At 40.4% G+C, this 20,284-nt stretch overlaps 1 protein-coding gene across 1 annotated transcript in view; it reads left to right on the top strand.

Annotated features, from left to right (window-relative positions):
* Positions 1-20,284, top strand: part of NEK10 (NIMA related kinase 10) — a 241,337-nt gene that overhangs the window by 41,679 nt on the left and 179,374 nt on the right. Inside the window, exons 7-10 of the mRNA XM_075211267.1 lie at positions 3,897-3,938; positions 8,834-8,912; positions 13,858-13,925; positions 16,994-17,073. Of these exons, the coding sequence (XP_075067368.1) occupies positions 3,897-3,938; positions 8,834-8,912; positions 13,858-13,925; positions 16,994-17,073 (269 nt within the window). The remainder of the gene's footprint in view (positions 1-3,896; positions 3,939-8,833; positions 8,913-13,857; positions 13,926-16,993; positions 17,074-20,284) is intronic.

Here is a 20,284-nt window from a genome sequence, read left to right as displayed (position 1 = left end):
GCCCACTGGGTTGGTCATTCACCTTTAACAGTAGGAACAGCAGCAGCATGTACACCACTACGTAACATTTGTCACAGGCAGGCCACTCTTTGTATCACCGGCTTCACTAACAGGCATACAGCTGACAATTTGTTATGCAAACTAAGAGATGTGATTGATACATGGCTTATACCACTTGGACTCTCCCCAGGGTATGTCATTTCAGATAACGCCAACAATATAGTGCGAGCATTACAGCTGGGTGATTTCCAACATATTCCCTGTTTTGCTCACACCATCAACTTGGTGGTGCAGAGCTTCCTACGAAATAACCGTGAGGTGCAGGAGATGCTTTCGGTGGCCCGTAAAATTTCAGGCCATTTCAGGCATTCAGCCACAGCATGTAGGAGATTACAGCAGCTCCAAGAGCAGTTTAACTTGCCCTGCCACCAACTTAAGCAAGAGGTGGTAACTCGGTGGAATTCCACCCTGTACATGCTTCAGAGGATGGAGGAACAGCGCAAAGCCATCCAAGCATATTGCACAAGTCATGACATTGGGAAAGGAGGGGGGATGTATTTCACTCTTGCACAGTGGGGAATCCTTTCAGTGCTGTGCAAGGTGCTGAAACCATTTGAAGTTGTGACATGTGAGGTCAGTGCAGACTCTGCTAGTTTGAGCCAAGTCATTCCTTTAATTAGACTATTGGAAAAGCAGCTTGAGAAAATGAAGGAGGAGCTGAAAGCAAGCAATTCAGCAAAGAATGTTGGCCTTGTCGATCAAGTACTTAATTCGCTTCACAATGATCCTCGAGTTATTAAGATCTTGAACTTGGATCAGTACGTTTTGGCCACTGTGCTTGATCCAAGGTTTAAAACCTACATTGAGTCTTTACTTGTAAATCAGCGAGATGTGAACTTTTGCAAGGAGCTATTGCTCAGCAAGTTGGCCGCTGAACTGGGCCTCGGCTTGACGACGTGTCCTCCTTCACTTTCTCAAGCTGTTGCTCGTAAAAAATTAAATTTCCAAAAAAGAAGCAGGGAAGACACAGGGGGCAGACCAGAACAATTTAACATCTGGGCTGGTTTGAAGGATTTTTCAAAAAAATGTGTCACTTTGCCCATAACTCCATCCAATATGAGTATAAACATGCAAAGGATGGTGGAGGATTACTTTCAAGAGGTAGTTGATATGGAAATGTCAGACAGTCCCTTTCCTTACTGGGAAGAAAAGCAGGCCATTTGGAAACCCATGTACAAACTTGCTTTGCAATACCTAAGCTGCCCACCCTCCAGTGTGTACTCTGAACGAGTGTTCAGCACAGCAGGGAACTTAGTCAGTGATCGCCGTAGAAGGTTACTTCCCAAAAATGTGGAGAAAATGATGTTTATAAAAATGAACTACATCTTCCACGAGGAAGGCCTTCACCATCCAAGACATCCAAGCACTGACTGTTCTCTAATGGCGGATTCAAGCGGCGATGAATTGATAGTCTGTGATGATGACGTACACACTGATGAGGGTGAGGATTAAGCTGAAGATGATGCCGATAACATCTTTTTAAAACTTTCTATGTAAGTGTAGGGTGCAATCTACCCCCAAAGAGGAAAGGGACTTGTGGCATTTCCATATCACATACCATCTTGAAAGGCTGCTGTTAGGGCAATTTATCCTTAAGGGTAGGGTGTCATAGACAGAGTGACCCTAAACTGGCTTTGTCCATTTTTCATAATATTGTACAGTCTATAATGGCTGAATTTTTGGGTATTTTATACAAGTGGAGGGGGGCCTAGAGAGACAGAAACCAAACTGGCTTTTTCCATGTCAATTAATATTGTACAGTCTATAATGGCTGAATTTTTTGGTATTTTATACAAGTGGAGGGGGGCCTAGAGAGACAGAAACCAAACTGTCTTTCTCCATGTCAATTAATATTGTACATTCTATAATGGCTGAATTTTTTAGTATTTTATACAAGTGGAGGGGGGCCTAGAGAGACAGAAACCAAACTGGCTTTCTCCATGTCAATTAATATTGTACATTCTATAATGGCTGAATTTTTTGGTATTTTATACAAGTGGAGGGGGGCCTTGAGAGACAGAAACCAAACTGGCTTTTTCCATTTCTTTACATATTTAACTATAAGTGTAGGGTGTAATATACATTCAAAGACGATGGCTGCATTGCCAATATGCATAGATGGAGAGGAAGACAATCTGTTTTGTGTGTAGAATAGGCCTACCAACGAAGAATTAAACTGTTTTTTTGGATGATTTATTACCTCAACAATTAGATTACTTGTCTCTAAAACAGTTGGAGCACTAAATTGGGTTAATTTAGGCCCAAAAACATGGATTTTCCAAAAAAATAGCAAAACAAAACCAAAACCAAAACCAAAACACGCAATGGCGGTTTTGCAAAACCAAAACCAAAACACGACGGTAATCCAGATCCAAAACCGAATCCAAAACCAAAACACGGGGGTCAGTGACCATCTCTACTCTAAACACAGGTAAACAATGAAATTAGATAACACTTTAATGTGTACACAGATAAAACAGTATTTGCGAGAATTCTTGTCATGGCCAAAACAGTACTCTATGACAGAGCAAATATCAGAAACTGTAATTCAGCATGTATGTTCTCCCCGTGTTTGCATGGGTTTCCTCCGGGTGCTCCAGTTTCCTCCCACAATCCAAAAACATACTAGTAGGTTAATTGGCTGCTATCAAAATTGATCCTAGTTTCTCTCTGTCTGTGTGTGTATATTAGGGAATTTAGACTGTAAGCTCCAATGGGGCAGGGACTGATGTGAGTGAGTTCTATGTACAGCGCTGCGGAATCAGTGGCGCTACATAAATAAATGGTGATGATGATGATACTGTGTGCACTACAGCTCTGTCTCACGAGCAGTACAGTGTGAAAGGGGACATAGATCCCAAGAGAGAAATTCACTAAAATTCGGGACTACCTCACCAGTTTTTGTCACTTTCACCACCTGTGGTTTCTGGTGTCTTTAGTTGCTGCTTGTCTGGATCCTAGAATTTTGGGGGCCCTGTTTGGAACAAAAAATGGGTACATAAGATTTAGAAAACTCAAACCAGCCCTGGCATTAAATCAATAGCACACACATTAAAATAATAGTACACGTATTTGATAAATAGATCTATTTCCCTCCAGCCAGCCCTGACATTAAATTAATAGTATACACATTTAGAAAATAGACCTATTTTCCTCCAACCAACCCCAACATTAAAGTAATAGTAATCCCATTTATTATATAAACTATTTCCCTTCCTCCAAACAGCCCGAGCAATAAATTAATAGCATTTATGTTTAACTTAACCATTTCCCACAACCATCTTCAGCATCTCCAGCATTAAATAATTAATATTCACATTTAATAAATAGCCATCCTCCCCAAACTGAGCCCCACCACATTCAATCAATAATTCCAAACCACCCCAGCATTACATTAAAGGTCCCATCACCCCCATCTTAATTTAATAGGCCCAGTGGTGAGATTCATTCAGTGCGAACGGACGAGGGAGGAGGAGTGCCGACGCCGCGGACAGGTGCGTATGTTTTTTTTTTTTTTTTCACGGAGCCTGCTCCCCCCACCAACGAAGATGGTGACTCAGCCTGTAGTCACCGGTTCGCCAAACCGAGTCTAAGATTAGGTATTGGTTCTGGCGAACCAGTGAGGGAGGGACTGATCAATAGATCTGCTGCCTAACAGAGGGAGACCTGGGGCACACACTCCTGGTGTGCGCCCCTTAATCCGGATCAACGTACACATACACCTTACAATGATTGTAAATGGGTTGCTGCAATAGCTACCACTTACTTATAGCTGCATTATTATATTTTATAGTATAAACATGAGTTATTTCATTGTTATCTTTCTTTTAATTCAGGGGGTGCTTCATCAAATTGATGGCATTGACACCCTTGCACAGGTAAGTATATAATTTATTAGAAACCAGACTCATTATATTAATTTTAGTATTGTTTCACAGTGTGGCTGGTGGTATATGGAGTAAATGTTTGAATTTATTCACTTACCTTGAAAATAAGAAAGGGAAATAATTGTAGCTGTTCAATAATAAAGTCATACACACATGCACGATCATGAAGCATGGGGTACACTGCTGAATAGGGATTCCTTACACTAATTGCTGGCAGTGTGTGCAGCTGGACATTGCGTTGATGTCCAGCGGCACATCGAGATTAATTGAAACTCCCCAAAGGTGTGGGGGAAGATGGGGTGTAAAATGCAATTTAGTGTATAGTTCTCCAAATTACACATAAACCCCTTATCTTATAAGATTGTAGATTCCAAGCATTCTGGATAATAGATCCAATACCTTTTAAGTTGCCAAGGTCAGAATATATTATTTTTGTTTTGATAATAATTAAAGTTATTTATTATTTTTTATATCTTTCAAATAGATGATTTTGTACTATTCTTCTTATTTTGCTATTCTTATATAGACTAATAGTTGTAGACTGTTAATGAGTTAAAGATTTACTGCATACAAGCTGTGAAGGGGAAAAGTAATAATGATATCACACCACAGTCTCACAATCATGCACGTGATGTGCTTTATTAAAAATACAACACTTCTCTCCCTCTCTTGATCCCCGCACGTCTTCAGTTTTTTTTCTCAGATCCTTTAAGGATACGATCAATATGATGCCTGGAAGTGAAGCACCCTGTTACTAGAGATTAATCATTTTTCTTTTCTTATTCATGGTTCGTACTCCTGTATTCACCTGCTTTTGAAAGACAAGTTGTCCCTACAATATATCCCCTCAATTAAAACTGAACTAGCTGATATCCGTCACAAGTTACATACATTAGCTATGAGTCAGGTGTATATTGCTGTAGCCTGTTGCCAACAGAAATGTTATACTGTCGGAAACAGAGCTAATAAACTATTGGCCAATAACTTAAGGGAAAAAAATGCTATCAACCTGATTAAATTCTTTTCTGACTCCGGTGACTATCGTCTTTGAAACCCTTAGAGATAGCGAATAAATTTATTATGAAAGCTTGTCGTAATTTGCATACCAATAGTTCTACCCCACAACCTACAGGGATCCATATGTTGTTTTTTGGGCTCTAAGACTTTCGCCTCGATTTCCCAATATGTTGTGGCCTCCTTGTCATCTCCATGGACTACGGAGGAGGTCGTGCAATAAAAAGTCTCTAAAAAAAGATAAAGAGCCAGGCCCCAATGGTTTCACGAATAACATTTATCTCGCATTTTCGATACTGACCTAACTCATGATGTTAGGGCATTGTTTAACCACATTACTAAACATTACACATTCCCTAATGAAATGTTGGAATCTCAAATCATCACTATCCTTAAACCGGGAAAAGATTCCACTGCTTGTCAAAACTGCTGTCCTACGTATGTTGCTAAACTCTGACATCAAAATTCTGTCCTCCCTCAGTTGAATTTGTGAGATCAGGTGAGATTTATAAGTGGCGGGTAAGCACCAGATAATGTTAGGCAGGTATTTGATGTAGTTAAGCTTCATCTTCTTCATCAAGACCCCCTGTTGTTAGATGCGGAAAAGGCATTTGACAGATTGCACTGGGGCTGTATGTCCTCTGTCTTGGCCAATTTTGGCTTTGATGACTCTTTCCTGAATGCTATTGCTACATTGTACTCGGACCCCTCGGCGTGCATCTTTAATTACGGCTTCTTGTCTGATCGGTTTGATATTTTTAATGGTACCCATCAGGGGTGTCATTATCCCCTTTAATTTTTGCACTTATGATCGAACCTTTAGCTATAAAACTGTACCAGTCTCCTCTGGTGGTAGATTCCTCTATAGGTGACAGCTGCCATAAACGATGTCTCTTTGCTGATGACCTCACTGTTGATCATACAACTGATCCAAAAGGAATATTCTGAGGTCTCTTTTTACAAATTTCACAAGCTAAATCTGAAATCTTAGTCTTCGGCCAGTCAAGAATCTCTTAAGGAGAAATCTGGTTACATTTGTCAACCGTCTTCTCTGATCTATTTGGGTATTGGTATATGTCATACCCCCCTCTGATTTTGTTGTTAGTAATATATCTCCCTGATGACTCAGTGTACTACTTTGAGAAAGTTGTGGTTTAACTATGTAGTGTCGTGGTTAGGTAGGATTGCAGCCGTTAAAATGATGCTTCTTCCAAAAATTCTATATCTTTATTTCAGTCCATCCCTTACTTTTCTCCCAGTCATTTCAATAATATATTTTATAAAGTGTCTTTAGATTTTATTTGGAGTAGCAAACATCAAAATGATAAGGTCCAAATTGAAGGGGGATATGGCCTTGCCTAACTTGGAATTCTATCAGATGGCCTGCTTGTTAGATCAACTCAGAGATCAACTCAGAGATTGGTTGGCCTCAAGTGATGGGTCTTCATTGAACAGCAATCCTCCCATCTGTTCCCCCTGGTGGACTTGTTGTTTGTAGGTAGTAAGTCTAGACCCCGTGTATTCACGACTCCCTTATGGCATGGGATAAACTGATCATCGAACCCCTGATTTCACACTTCCGCCCTCTCATCTGTCTGTTTTGGGACTATCCAAATTGATCCAGAATCTCAGTCTGATAGCTTGGCATGTGCAGGGTATTGTTAAACATCAGCTCCTTATTGACAACTCTTTCCTCCCACCCTCAGGACCATTTCATGATTCCTGGTAGAGATTTCTATATAATATCTTCAAATCCACCACCGGTTGCACTCTATACCCAACTCCCTCATTTCCTTAGCCCCCCCCCTTCCTTATATATCTATGTGCTTGTCCCCGTCTAATCGAGTTAGGGGAATCTCATCTTGGTATATGCTTCTACTCTTTCAATGATGATAGCAAGCTCTCTGTTATATTCAAATGGGACGTTGATCTACATATGACCCTGATTGGGAACATATCCTCTTGCATGTGTCTAAAATGTTGAAATGTATCAATCATTTGGAAATGCGCTTTAAGCTAATTCACCAAATCTATTTGACCCCTGAGAGGCTTCATAGATTTATGCTGAGTGTTTCTAACATTTGTTGGAGGCGCTGTGGTGGAATTGGGAGCTTACTACATATCTTTTGGTCTTACCTGAAATTGCAGACTTTATGGGGTGACTTGATAAATGTAGTGGTGTCTATTTCATTACTCCCTTTCCCCGAAATAGCTCTTCTTCAGTTACACACCCCCACATCTTCAGCATCATAAGCGATATGTGGTTGTGGTAGGTCACATTCCCATAGAAACTAGGGTCTCTATTGCCCAATTTTAGAAATCTGTTCACCCCCTCGTCCATGTTGTTTATCACGACTAAAGTTCAACAGATTTATGTCATGGAGACGATATTTTTACCTTATTCGGCGTCCACTTCATATCTTTTTTCTAATTGGTTAGATAGCTGTCCTTCTTCTACTGTTATATTGGATGTATCACTTGTTTATTATAAACACTTTTTGCTGCATTGTGATTTATATGGCTACATACATGTGAATGGTTCACATCCCTTTCCCTAGGGATCGTGACAGCGAGCAGAGGAGGGGGACAGAGAGCAGAGAATGGGGACAGAGAGCAGAGGGGGGGGACAGAGAGCAGATGAGGGGGACAGAGGGCAGAGGATGGGGACAGAGGGCAGAGGAGGGGGACAGAGGGCAGAGGATGGGGACAGAGAGCAGAGGATGGGGACAGAGAGCAGAGGATGGGGACAGAGGGCAGAGGATGGGGACAGGGGGCAGAGGATGGGGACAGAGGGCAGAGGATGGGGACAGAGGGCAGAGGATGGGGACAGAGGGCAGAGGATGGGGACAGAGGGCAGAGGATGGGGGCAGCGAGGCAGAGGATGGGGACAGCGAGGCAGAGGATGGGGACAGCGAGGCAGAGGATGGGGACAGCGAGGCAGAGGATGGGGACAGCGAGGCAGAGGATGGGGACAGCGAGGGGGACATAGGGCGAGAGGGCCAGTGGAGGGGGACACAGGGCGAGAGGGCCAGTGGAGGGGGACACAGGGCGAGAGGGCCAGTGGAGGGGGACACAGGGCGAGAGGGGCAGTGGAGGGGGACACAGGGCGAGAGGGGCAGTGGAGGGGGACACAGGGCGAGAGGGGCAGTGGAGGGGCACACAGGGCGAGAGGGGCAGTGGAGGGGGACACAGGGCGAGAGGGCAGAGGAGGGGACAGCGTGTGAGAGGGCAGAGGAGGGGACAGCGTGTGAGAGGGTAGAGGAGGGGGACATTGTGAGAGAGGGCAGAGGAGGGGGGACAGCGTGACAGAGCAGAGGAGGGGGGACAGTGTGTCTGGATGCAGAGGGGGCAGAGTGCCTGAGGGCAGAGTGTCTGGATGCAGAGGGGGCATTTTTGCATACAACTAAATAAGTATTTCTGTCCTGACTTAAATACTTATTACAATTTTTTGACCCAACTACTTCTAAAACAGGACTGCTCAATAATTATTTTGGAGGGGTGCCTTGAAAAAATTTGGAGACTCTAAGGGTGCCGCGAACTGCAAAGTTTGGGAACCACTGGTTTAGGGACTACATGTATTTGTGTATGCAGTCAATTGCCGCAGAAAGTATTAAAACTAACTCAAAGAAAGGCAGAATAGTGGAGTTGTATTTCTATGAACTGTTTTTTTTAGCATTTGTCTATTATCTGTGTTCCAGTGCTGAAATGAATTAGGGCCCTCTCCTATGTTCTAAAATGTTGAAATGTCGAGAACATACAAGTTTGATATGTGTGTTGCATTGCTCATTATATAATGCTATAAAAACTTGATTGTAATGCTGATTCGCCATCTGCTGGATATTTTGTGAACTCTTTATGATTCTTATTTTCAGTATATGCAGACTACATGTAATGCATACCTCTCCTCTGGTGAAGATGAGTTTGATGTTGACAAGCTGGTCAATATGACCTGTAAGTATTACTTAATAATTGTGTCCTAACCAAATGTTTTTTTTTTTTAAAAGGCAGAACATGTCAATATTTCTTCTTCAATGATATATTAGTGTCACTAGTTTATTTTAAATAAGGCCTTAATAATGTATTGTATAATAGAAAGTAAATTGTTATGATATTATACAACTTTCTATGGTATTCTCTTTCTGCTACTTCTGCCCTTTCTTATGGAAGTGAATGAAAACTGGGCATGGATTAGTTAATTAGAATAAAGAAAACATCGCCTTTATTGAATATGTGTAATTTTATCACTATTTAAGTGAGGTATTCAATTGTTAGCGAATTTGTAAGTTCGAGCGTGCAAAGTCATTTTTTTGCTATTTTACCTTATTTTCGAGCGCGAAAACTTCTCACGCAATTCTAATCTTTTTTTTTTTTTTGTACCGAAACGGTGTTATCGCGCTCCAAGCATTTGTCAATGTTAAAGTATAGGCTGGCTGCGAACCCTTAGCGGAAATAGCTATTAAATTGTTTTTTAACGCCTAGTGTGAAAAAGGCAAATATGCTGTTTTATCTCGCACCTCCATGGTCTGCTCAAAGAAATTTTTTTTTTATTAAGTTAAGAAGAATATACATTAAACTGAGAAAATAAGTGTAAAAGTTCATAAAAGTAACCTAAAAAAAGAAAAGTACTTAAAAAAGTGTATAATAATTAATAATTTTTGGAAATTTCCCCCTTTAGAAAAAACCATAGTGGTGCATGTATTTAAACTTTTTTTATATTATTTTTTTGTTTTTAATAGGGGGGAGGGGGGCGGGGGGGTGGTTGTGCCAAAAGTATCATGTTTTTTTTTTTTTTTTTTTAAAAGAAAAATTGTTTGCTCCCCCCTCTTTTTAGTCTTCGCCCTAGTGCTGTCAGGCTATTGATGTGTGAGTTAAACACTTTGAAAAATTTGACGTAGGGTTCCCCCTAATTTAATTGAACCAGCACTAGGCAAACCAGCCGGGGTAATAGGCACTATAACGGGGGGGTGGAAACGCAGTTTGAGTCCCACGGCCATAATGACTAAACACCCACAGACTGTTCAGCGCTGGCCTGGATTCCCTAGGGATTGTGGTCCGCTGAAAAATGTAAGCGGGCCACCCCCCTAGGGACACCCAGCCCAGTGTCGATAGCACTAGGGCTCTTCCTACTACCCCTGGGCTGTGGGTAGTAGGGTAATAAATGGGGATTTTGTATGGAAAAAAAAAAAAAATTGTCCCAGCCAGCCATGTTGGCCTAAATAGTGTGGGCATGCTGCTACTTGTCTAACTACAAGCACCAGCGTACCCATAGCACCCAGGGCATGTTTGCACTTGTAGTAGAACCACAAGTGCCAACCTGCTCTTACACCCACGGCTGGCTGTGATCTGTAGTTCCACAAAGCAAAATGTTAAATAAAAGCACAACACCCTCATTCCAACCACAAATCTTTATTAAAAATAATAAAACCCCAAGAAATACAGTAAACACCCTCATGTACACCATAGATTTTTATTGGAAAAAAACAAAAAACAAAATACTCACCATGGACGAAATCCTCATTTTTATGATGCTTTACCTACACACACTAATTTACGCAAAGTCCCAAAAATTATTTTGTACCTTCGAAGAAATGTCCGGCTTGTCCACTGTCCCACAAATATTTCTACCTTACAAATGTCCATGCTTGGCCAGTGTTCAAGAAATGTTTGTAAATTTCAAAAAATTTACCTCCTTGTAAAATCTTTAATTCTGCTGTACAGGGGGGGCCATTGTTGCTTGCAGTGCTGGGGCCCTTCTTCATTGCAGTGTGGGGGCCCATTCTCTTGTGCAGTGCTGGGGCCCTTCTTGATTGCAGTGTAGGGGCCCAATCTCCTTTGCAGTGCTGGGGCCATTCTTGATTGCATTAATTTACTTTTATTTTTTTATAGTAAAATGAGTGCCTTAACCATTTCAAACTCGCTAGGACCAATAATAGAGCGCGAGGGGGTGCATGCAAAAAAACAATTGAATTGAGGGTTGTTTTTTTTTAAATGCGCGCTCGAACAGGAAAAAACGAGCGCAGGTTTTCTTTTTTTGAGCGCAAAATTTTAACGCATCTCGCTAACAATTGAATACCCCCCTAAGACTGACTTAATACAAAATCAACATTTTAAACAAAGGCATTTGCTATGTCTAAATATAGACTACTCTAAAATGTATTTCATAGTAGTGAGCTTTTCATAGTTGTTTTGTTGAAAATAACAGTGGTGGAAACAACTTTGTTAATGCATAAAGACGGATTAAAAAAAAACATTTTATATGCTAAATAAATACGTTTTAATAGCGTGAGGTTTAAAATTGTATAGTTGTTCCATCAAAGACATTTTGACTCAACCTTATAGAATATACCCAATAGCCCTGCATGAGTGCTTATGTTAATCGCTCCCAGGAGCAACCTGATTACATATCAGTTCAGCTGCTTTGCCAACATTGATGCAGCAGGGAAGCTAATGGAAGGACGGAAGCCGCCCGGAAGGGACAATACAGCAATATGCAGAAAGACTCTTACACTATCACTGCATTTGTGTATAGATGCTCTGTCTCCTGAGCAGTCAGAGCATAGAAAAACATAAATTGTTCTCTTTTTTTTTTTTTTTAACCCTTACATAGTACATCAGTCACTATGGGCCTTATTTAGTGTTGTACACAAAAAAACCATTTATTATTATTATTATTATTGTATTTATTTATAAAGCGCTAGAGATATTGTAGCGCCAGATACAGAAGCAAGTAACAAATAGATGAGGTACTACAAATAAATAGCACAGATGAGTGTGATTAATGCTATGGGCACTCACACAGAGTGCAGCAAAAGACGTGACTTGGAGTCAGGCAGTAGACAGACAATAGGTAGAGAGGGCCCTGCCCACAAGAGCTTACATTTTAGAGGGAGGGGTGGTGAGATACAGTAGGACCAACTGGGAAAAGATGGATAGGTGATAGTGAAAAGGTTTCACATTCAGTCCTTCAAACGCTCACTCAAAGTTTTGAGTGAGCGTTTGAAGGACTGAAGGTTGGGGAGAGTCAAGTGAGATGGGGTAGGCAGTTACAAAGATTAGGGGCAGCATGGCAGAAGTCTTAGAGGCGAGCATGGGAGGAGGTAATGAGAGGTGAATTGAGACGGAGGTCAGAGACAGAGTGGAGTGGCCGGGTAGGTATGTACCTCGAGACAAGGTCAGAGATGTAAGGGGGAGAAGTGTTGGTAGGGGCTTTGTAAGTGAGGATAAGGAGCTTGAACTGAATTCTGAAAGGGATAGGGATTTACGCAGAGGAGAAGCGGAAGAGGTGTGGTGAGAGAGGAAGATGAGCCTAACCACAGCATTCTGTATGGATTGAAGGTCACAAATGTGAGAGTCAGGAAGGCCAGTGAGAAGGAGGTTTGCAATAGTCCAGACGAGAAATGTTGAGTGGATAGACCAGGATTTTGGTTGCTTCCTGAGAGAGGAAGGGATGGATTTTTGTGATGTTATTGAGGAGGAAGATGCAGGATTTGGTGAGGGACTGGATATGAGGGGAAGTTGAGAGCTGAGTCAAGGATGACTCCAAGGCAGCGGGTTTGCGTGACAGGAGAAAGAGTGATGTTGTCAGCCAAGAGGGAGATATTGGGAGGGATAGCAACATTGGCAGGAGGAAGTATGATGAGCTCGGATTTGGAGATGTTGAGTTTCAGGAAGCGCTGTGACATTCAGGTAGTTACAGCAGAAATACAGCTAGATACCTGGGTTAGGAAAGCGGGAGAGTGGTCAGGGGAGGAAAGATAGATTTGCATGTCATCAGCATAGAGGTGGTATTGGAGGCCAAATGATTGAATGAGTTCACCAATAGAGGTGCTGTAGAGAGAGAAGAGCAGAGGGCCATGGACAGAGCCTTGTGGGACTCCCAATAGAAAGGAGAGAAGGGGAGGGGGGAGAATCAAAAGCAGACACGCTAAAAGAGCAGCCAGAGAGGTAGGAGGCAAAGCAGGAGAGAGTTGTTTCGCGAACCTTATCCCATTAAACACCTGCAGTGAGAAGCCACACGGATAAAAGTGTCAGCAGGAGTGTATTATACACATACATTTGCAAGAAAGTGGATGGTTTGTTTCTACCCTTTGAAGGACCTTCCTATCGATTTGGATTGAGGAGAATATATATATATATATATATACCTATGATACTGTGAGTAATGTTAGGATCTAGCTATCTACAAAATTCATCTATGTCCTTCCTCTGTCTTGGAATTGAGACAGAGAAAGACATTTTTATGTTGACATTGAGACTGAAAATGTATTCTTTGTGCCTCAGTAGGTGCCTATTATCCTTTTTCCATTTCTTGTTATCAACATGGGGAGCTGGTTGTGAACATAACGACAAACATGACACCCCAGTAGTCCTAGTTATTATCATAACACAAGTCCTGGCAGCCATTGACTGTTTGTGCGCGCTGGAACTTGTGGAATAAGCAAATGCAAGCACGCCCTTGGCTACCAGTGCCTGCTGTTGAACCTGTAGTTCCACAATAGCTGTAATAGTAAAACAAATAAAGATGCAACAAATGGTTAAATAAAATATTCCTACTATCAAAGCTTCTCACTGAAATGGTATTTAAGTCAAGGGGCTAGATTTACTAAGCTGCGGGTTTGAAAAAGTGGGGATGTTGCCTATAGCAACCAATCAGATTCTAGCAATCATTTTGTAGAAGGTACTAAATAAATGAAAGCCAGAATCTGATTGGTTGCTATAGGCAACATCCCCACTTTTTCAAACCCGCAGCTTAGTAAATCTAGGCCAAAGTCTTTCTACAAATTATTGTCATGATACCAATTGTTAAATTTAGCATTTTTACCTTCTACACTTATTTTATGATGGTTTGATGTCATTTATATAACATTTTAAAAATGCAACATTTAATTTTTTGCAGATATCTTTCAAAAACTGTCTGCTGCTAAAGATCAAAGGGAGTGGGTGATAAAAAGTGAAGTGCACAAAGTAAGGGACCATATCGCATGTGTTCACCTGTAAAAATAATAATAAAGATATATTTACATTATTAAAAAGTAACCTTTATTTTATCTCTCCACCTCCCACTTTTTTCCCTTGCTCAGCATTACAGTAAAAATATACACAATATGTTTCCTGTGTTTCTAGCCTGTAGTGTCTGACATTAGTCAAGGCAGGGCCGAGGCATAATAAAAGGACCTCTTTCCTATAGTACATTTTACAATACCTGCAGCTCATATTGTAATATATGTATGTATAATATACTAGCATAATCAGTTAAATAGAATTAGTAAATATTATCATGTGAAATTAGCATCATCATCATCAATGTTTATCAAGATATATTGACAGGGATGTAAACAATTTTCCCCTTGAAGTAGGAGGCAAAGTTGTGTGCAGAGAGGAGGAGCTGGGACAGAGAAGGTAGGTGATTGTGGAAGAGGCAACTGGGGCTGTTGTTGTTTTTGGGAGGAGATGAGGGTTTGGAAGAATGTCTGTTTGGCAAGAGAGAGTGCCATGTAATAGGATGACCCCATGAATTTAAAGTAGATAAAGTGCGTTCAGAGTGGGATTTCTTCCTGAAACGCTGAGCAGAACAGGAGCACCTTTGTAGGTAGCAAGTAAACTTGGAATGCCAAGGTTATTGTTATTGTTTGGAATGTTGGAGGAAGAGGGATAGCAGTGGTTCAAGGGATGCAGAGATAGTGCATGTTGTTTAGTGTCCACACATTGCAGGTTTGGGAGAGGGAGGTGGGGAGAGGTGGAAGTTGAGGTGGTTGTGGTCAGAGAGTTAGAAGAATGAGTTAGAGAGGGTGAGCTATCATGGAGGTAAAAGAACAGGAGGTCCAGGGAGTAGCCATCATGGTGTCTGGATGAGACCATGGGCATAGGTGAGGGTTGTCAATGGGAACGCTGAATTCCGCAAGAATGAGAGTGGGTAGGTTGGAAGAAAGGAAGTGGGAGAGCCAGGCAGCAAGTGGTTGGAAGGGCCTAGGGGTTATAGGTGACAGCAAAGTGGAGGTGGATGCGGAAAAGTGACGTATGCAGGGCCGTCTCTTCCATTGGGCACGATGGGCAGGTGCCCCGGGGCCCTGCAGGCAAGGGGGGCCCGTCCGAATCCTAAAAAAAAAAAAAAAAAAGAAAAAAAAAAAAATGTTTTTTTAATTTTATTTTTAAATACTTACCTTGCGGTCACATCAGCGGTGATCCGGCTCCCTCCCTGGTCCCCTCTTCCGTGCTGTGCTCACAGTGAATGCAACCACAGCACAGAAGAGGGCAGAAGAGACTCAGCGGCGCAGAAAAAAGAAGAGGACCGGACTTAAGGTAAGTTAAGGGGGCCCCTATATATATATATATATATATATATATATATATATATATATATATATATATATATATATGTAAAAAAAAAGTGATTATATATATAATCACGTTTTTTTTTACATACATATATTTTTTTTTTTACACACACTATTTATATATATATATATATATATATATATATATATTATTTTTTTCAGGGGCCCGGTACACTGCATTGCCCGGGGGCCCATAAAGTTGTTAAGGTGGCCCTGGACGTATGGTGTGAATATACATAAAATAAATGTGCTAGGCTTAGGTAACATAAAAATATATGTACTTCTTTATCATACATTTAGTTAACTGTACAATCCCTATGATAGGTTCCTTAAGCTATATTCAATTTGAAAAATAACCTGTGCTCCGGTGTCTGCAGCTAAAGGACCTTCAAAATGCCATTAAATTTCAATAAACAATTTACAGAAATAAATAATTTTCAGGGATGTCATATTACACAAAAAATTGAGGATACTTAAGTGATCTGTTTTGTTCTGCTTGGACCTTTTTTTACATATTTCTTATTTCTTTCCAGCCAGATAATTTGAAAAACTTGAATAAAAACAGATCATTTAATAAAATATAGTTTAGTAAATCAGATCAATATATATATCTCACAAGTGGTAGCAATAGTATAACTAGATGATGAAAGTCATTAGAAGAATTCCATATATACAGTATCCTTCAAAATGTTAATTGCAAAGGCACAAGAATAGTGCAACTTCTCCGCATTCTCCCCCTTTAGCAATGCACTTACACTCCACAAATATTGTGGGAAGCATTTAACACCTTTCTCCAAAAGGGACCTCCAACATCTTATTCAAATATTCAGTCCTCAGGATAGGAACCATCAATGTGTACATATGTTGTTCAAAGGAAAAGAGCCAAATAATTTGTGTATTATCTTTGATTAAAAAAAAATGTGACTTTAATGCAATAACACTTCCAATATAAAAATAGCACAAACCATGTAAATTCCTATACAATAGAATCCTTAGCATATGCAGTCCTTCCAACCAGAAATAGGTTTAGTGATATTATTTAGATCTTTTTATTTGTAAAACGCTGTCATATTATGTAGCACTGTACATAGCACTTTTAAGTAACAGGCTGGGATCTCCTACAGCTATACAATGCCTATAGTTGAATACAATGGCCTTGACAGGACGCTGCGGGACCCTGAATTCTTCCAGTGTGTTTCAAACAACAAATCTGGTCTTTTTTAAGGTAGAAAACCTTGAAAAAGATGTGACAGATCTACGGAGCATGGTACACAATGCAGAGCACAGTATGCAAGGATGTCATTGTACAACAGCTGTGCTTAGTGACAAAAATATGAAGAAATTATGTGGTTTGGTTGCAGTCAGGACTATAAACATGTTTTAAGAGACCAGCACAAAAATGCAGGAAACTTTATTTCATCTAACATTTGGAAGCCTTTTTAACAAGGTGGTATAGGATGGGAAAGGGTGCTATAGGGATTATGGAATGATACGGAACAATTTGGCATAAAAGTATCGCTTCCTGCTATTGATAGTGTTTTAGAAAAATCCTGGATTTTGTTAATTTTATCAATGACTAACTAGTAAAGTGTTCCACTTTGTAATTTACACACCATATTATCCCTTTAAACATTAATTATATTCTACATTCAGCTTGAACTCATATGTTGTATCTGTATATAACTTTTATTTTTTCAGACTCTAGTAAAACTCCTAGCTGCTAGAGACAGTAATGTGTTGCTGGGAGCTCTGCTCGCTCTTACAAGTTTGGCAGAAAGGTGAGTTATTTTCAAATTGATAAATGGTAACATTATTATTACATTACTGGTAAACTAATTGTTATACAACACCCATTGGATACCGGTGGTAGTCATTTTCCCGATAACCCGTGTCAGATGATATAGGTCAGACAAAGACACAATATGATGGACTCCCAAAGCGATTTCAAATAACATTTCAATTAATGCTTGCCTAGATCCTAACAGTAAGAAATCTTAAGTACATCCTTTAAAATTAAAACTGAAAGAGAACAAATAAAATCAGGAAAATATAACAATTAAGGGGTAACGGATGCACTAGGGGAAAAAAAGCGGGGGTCAACATTTTTTAAGATGTCTTTTCTCTGCTAAGTGGTGGACCAGGATTTTGGAAGGGATGTAGATCACTATAATTCTGCCTGACTGGGTTGTGTTTGGGAATTATATAATGGCAACAACCTATGATAGCAAAGAGGACCCAATCCCAAGTGCTCCAGCATGCCTGACATAAATTGCCAGTCGAATGACATCTCCTCATCCGTGGACAAAAGGATCAAGTGATATCTGCTTCTATCTACACAGTGACTTAAATCAGTCACAGTAGTATTGTAGTATTGTCTTTAGCTTCTCTTCAAAACACAAGGCCCACTGGTCCTGATGTATCAAGTCTGGGAGAAGGGTCTTTAGGGGATTAGTGAGTAGTTTTGCAATAAGTTTTTTAGATCTTTACTTATCAGGGAGATCAGCCTATAGCTTGAGTACTGGGATGGGTCCTTTTACCTCTTTAGGAAAAAAAATTATGTCAGCCTCCAGGGACTGAGGGAAGTAGGTGTCCTCAACAGGTATTTCATTACAATCATGTAAGAATAAATGCATATGATTTTCTAGGAATGCTTTGTAAGAAATGACAGAAAACCCATCTGGACTTAGGCTTCTCCCATTGGGGGTTGAAGCTAGAGCTTCATCCATTTCTTCTTTCGTGAATGGTTGCTTAAGGGATTTACAAACTTCATTGAAAATCCATGGGTACTGCATGGATTTCAAGTAATCCTTTATTTGAGCCTTGAAAGAGTCTTCATCTGGAAGGGGAGAGTATTTTTTTAGATGATAGAGGTTGGTGTAATAATTTTAGACAGCCTGTTCGATTTGATCAAAGGTGAAGACACAATCCCTCTTGACATCCTTAATGGAATATATATAGGTTTGCTTTTTATGAGCTTGAAATATTTTGGCAGGAATTCTGCCCATTTTGTCGCCCCAAATATAAAATTTAGGTCTATAGTCATGGCCAAAAGTTTTGAGAATGACAGAAGTATTGGTTTTCAAACAAAGTTTGCTGCTTCAGTGTTTTTAGACCTTTTTGTCAGATGTTGCTATGGTATACTGAAGTAAAATTACAAGGATTTCATAAGTGTCAAAGGCTTTTATTGACAATTATATTATTATTATTATTGTTTTGGTACGACTCTTTACTCATGTCTGTGTTCTAACACCCATTGGCTAAGAAACAACCCCACACATGAATGCGCTCAGGATGCTTTACTGTTGGCATGACACAGGACTGATGGTAGCATTCACTTTTCCCTGATACTAGCAGCAGTATCCTTGCCAATGAAGCCCTTTTTGTCCAAAGCAATGATGACTGAACGTGTTTCCTTGCAGATAACCATTGTTAACAGAGGAAGAACAATGGTTTCAAGCACCACCCTCCTTTTAAAGCTTTCAATTTGTTATTCTAACTCAATCAGCATGACAGAGTGATCTCCAGCCTTGTCCTTGTCAATACTCTCACCTGTGTTAACAAGAGAATCACTGATCTGATGTCAGCGGCTCCTTTTGTGGCAGGGCTGAAATGCAGAGGAAATGTTGTTTTGGGGATACATTTCATTGTCATGGCAAAGAGGAACTTTGAAATTAATTGCAATTCATCTGATCACTCTTCATGACATTCTGGAGTATATGCAAATTGCCATCATAAAAACTGAGGCATCAGACTTTGTGAAAAATAATTTTTGTGTCATTCTCAAAACTTTTTGCCATGACTGTACACTTTCCTAAGGTTAATTTGGTTTTATTTGTTAGCCTTGCTGTAAGGGCCTAGTCAAACCATATGTGTTGTTGGAAGCAATACTTATGATGTCCTCAGACACTGGAGTAAAGGACAGATATTGAGTTATCCAATGTAGTATAAGTGGATGTCATATCTCAAGAGACCACAAATCTGAATCCTTATTTAGAACTTAGTAATGAGGATTATGAAGATCATTTAAGAAAGTCTAATGGTCTGTTTACAGGTTGAACTGGTAAGTGAGACCTTTAAAAGGCTTTATCCAAGTGACCACCTTTATGAATAGTGATGAGGTGGTGTGTTAGCCTGTAATTGCTGCTACAATCCAGGGCCCTATTGTAAACTGTATAACAGATGAGGCTCAGGAAACTGCAGTATTAGCTGCTGGATCTAGGGTGAAACTGTGCAACTGGAGGGGAGATGGTTGTTGAGGAGCTTACACACACACACACACACACACACACACACACACACCGATTTCCGATGTGTAGGCTCTTCAGTCTGGAAGCTTGTTTGTATTCTAGGCTCTAGATTAAGTCCTGGTGTTTGTGGGTCTTAGTGTGTAATAAAATTGAAGCTCTGCACAGTTGTGCTGTAGTAGTCTGTTGTGGAGAAGTGTGGAGCTGGAATGTGTAAAGGCTTTAATTGGAGCTCAGCTCTCACGAGGAAAGAGAGGTACAGATTCGACTAAATATGTTCCCCAGCTTCCGACATGACCTAGGCCTCAACTTTAATAATGAATGCGAAGGTGGAAAATGGGCTAATTCAGCGAAATTTGTTTAATCTCTGCCCATCTCAGGATTGTGTCCTAAAGCAGGGAGGGATTCTGGTACAATCAAACCTTCGGCACCTAATGTGGGCTAGTCCTCAGCTTGGGGATCGTGCCCAAAAGGGCTCTAAGGGGACAATACAATTCTAATAAAAATCTGTGCAAGGTGTCTCTGGAACGGCAGCGAGACACATCACGTGGATTTTTTGTACAGAATAACGCTTCGGAGGTGCAAGGAAAACTGAGCGTTATTTTTCACTCTAATAATAAAAATGCGCGTTTGCGATGTTCCTCAGCACATTGCGACTAATTGAATTCCCCTGTAAACGTGCCCCATTGTTACAAGTTGACTAGTATCTGCAACGAGATTTATTTAGAAAGCAATAAACCCAAGA

Source organism: Mixophyes fleayi, chromosome 5, assembly GCF_038048845.1.
Source record: "Mixophyes fleayi isolate aMixFle1 chromosome 5, aMixFle1.hap1, whole genome shotgun sequence".
In the NCBI taxonomy this organism is placed as follows: domain Eukaryota; kingdom Metazoa; phylum Chordata; class Amphibia; order Anura; family Limnodynastidae; genus Mixophyes; species Mixophyes fleayi.
This window is presented reverse-complemented; position numbering and strand designations above follow the sequence as displayed.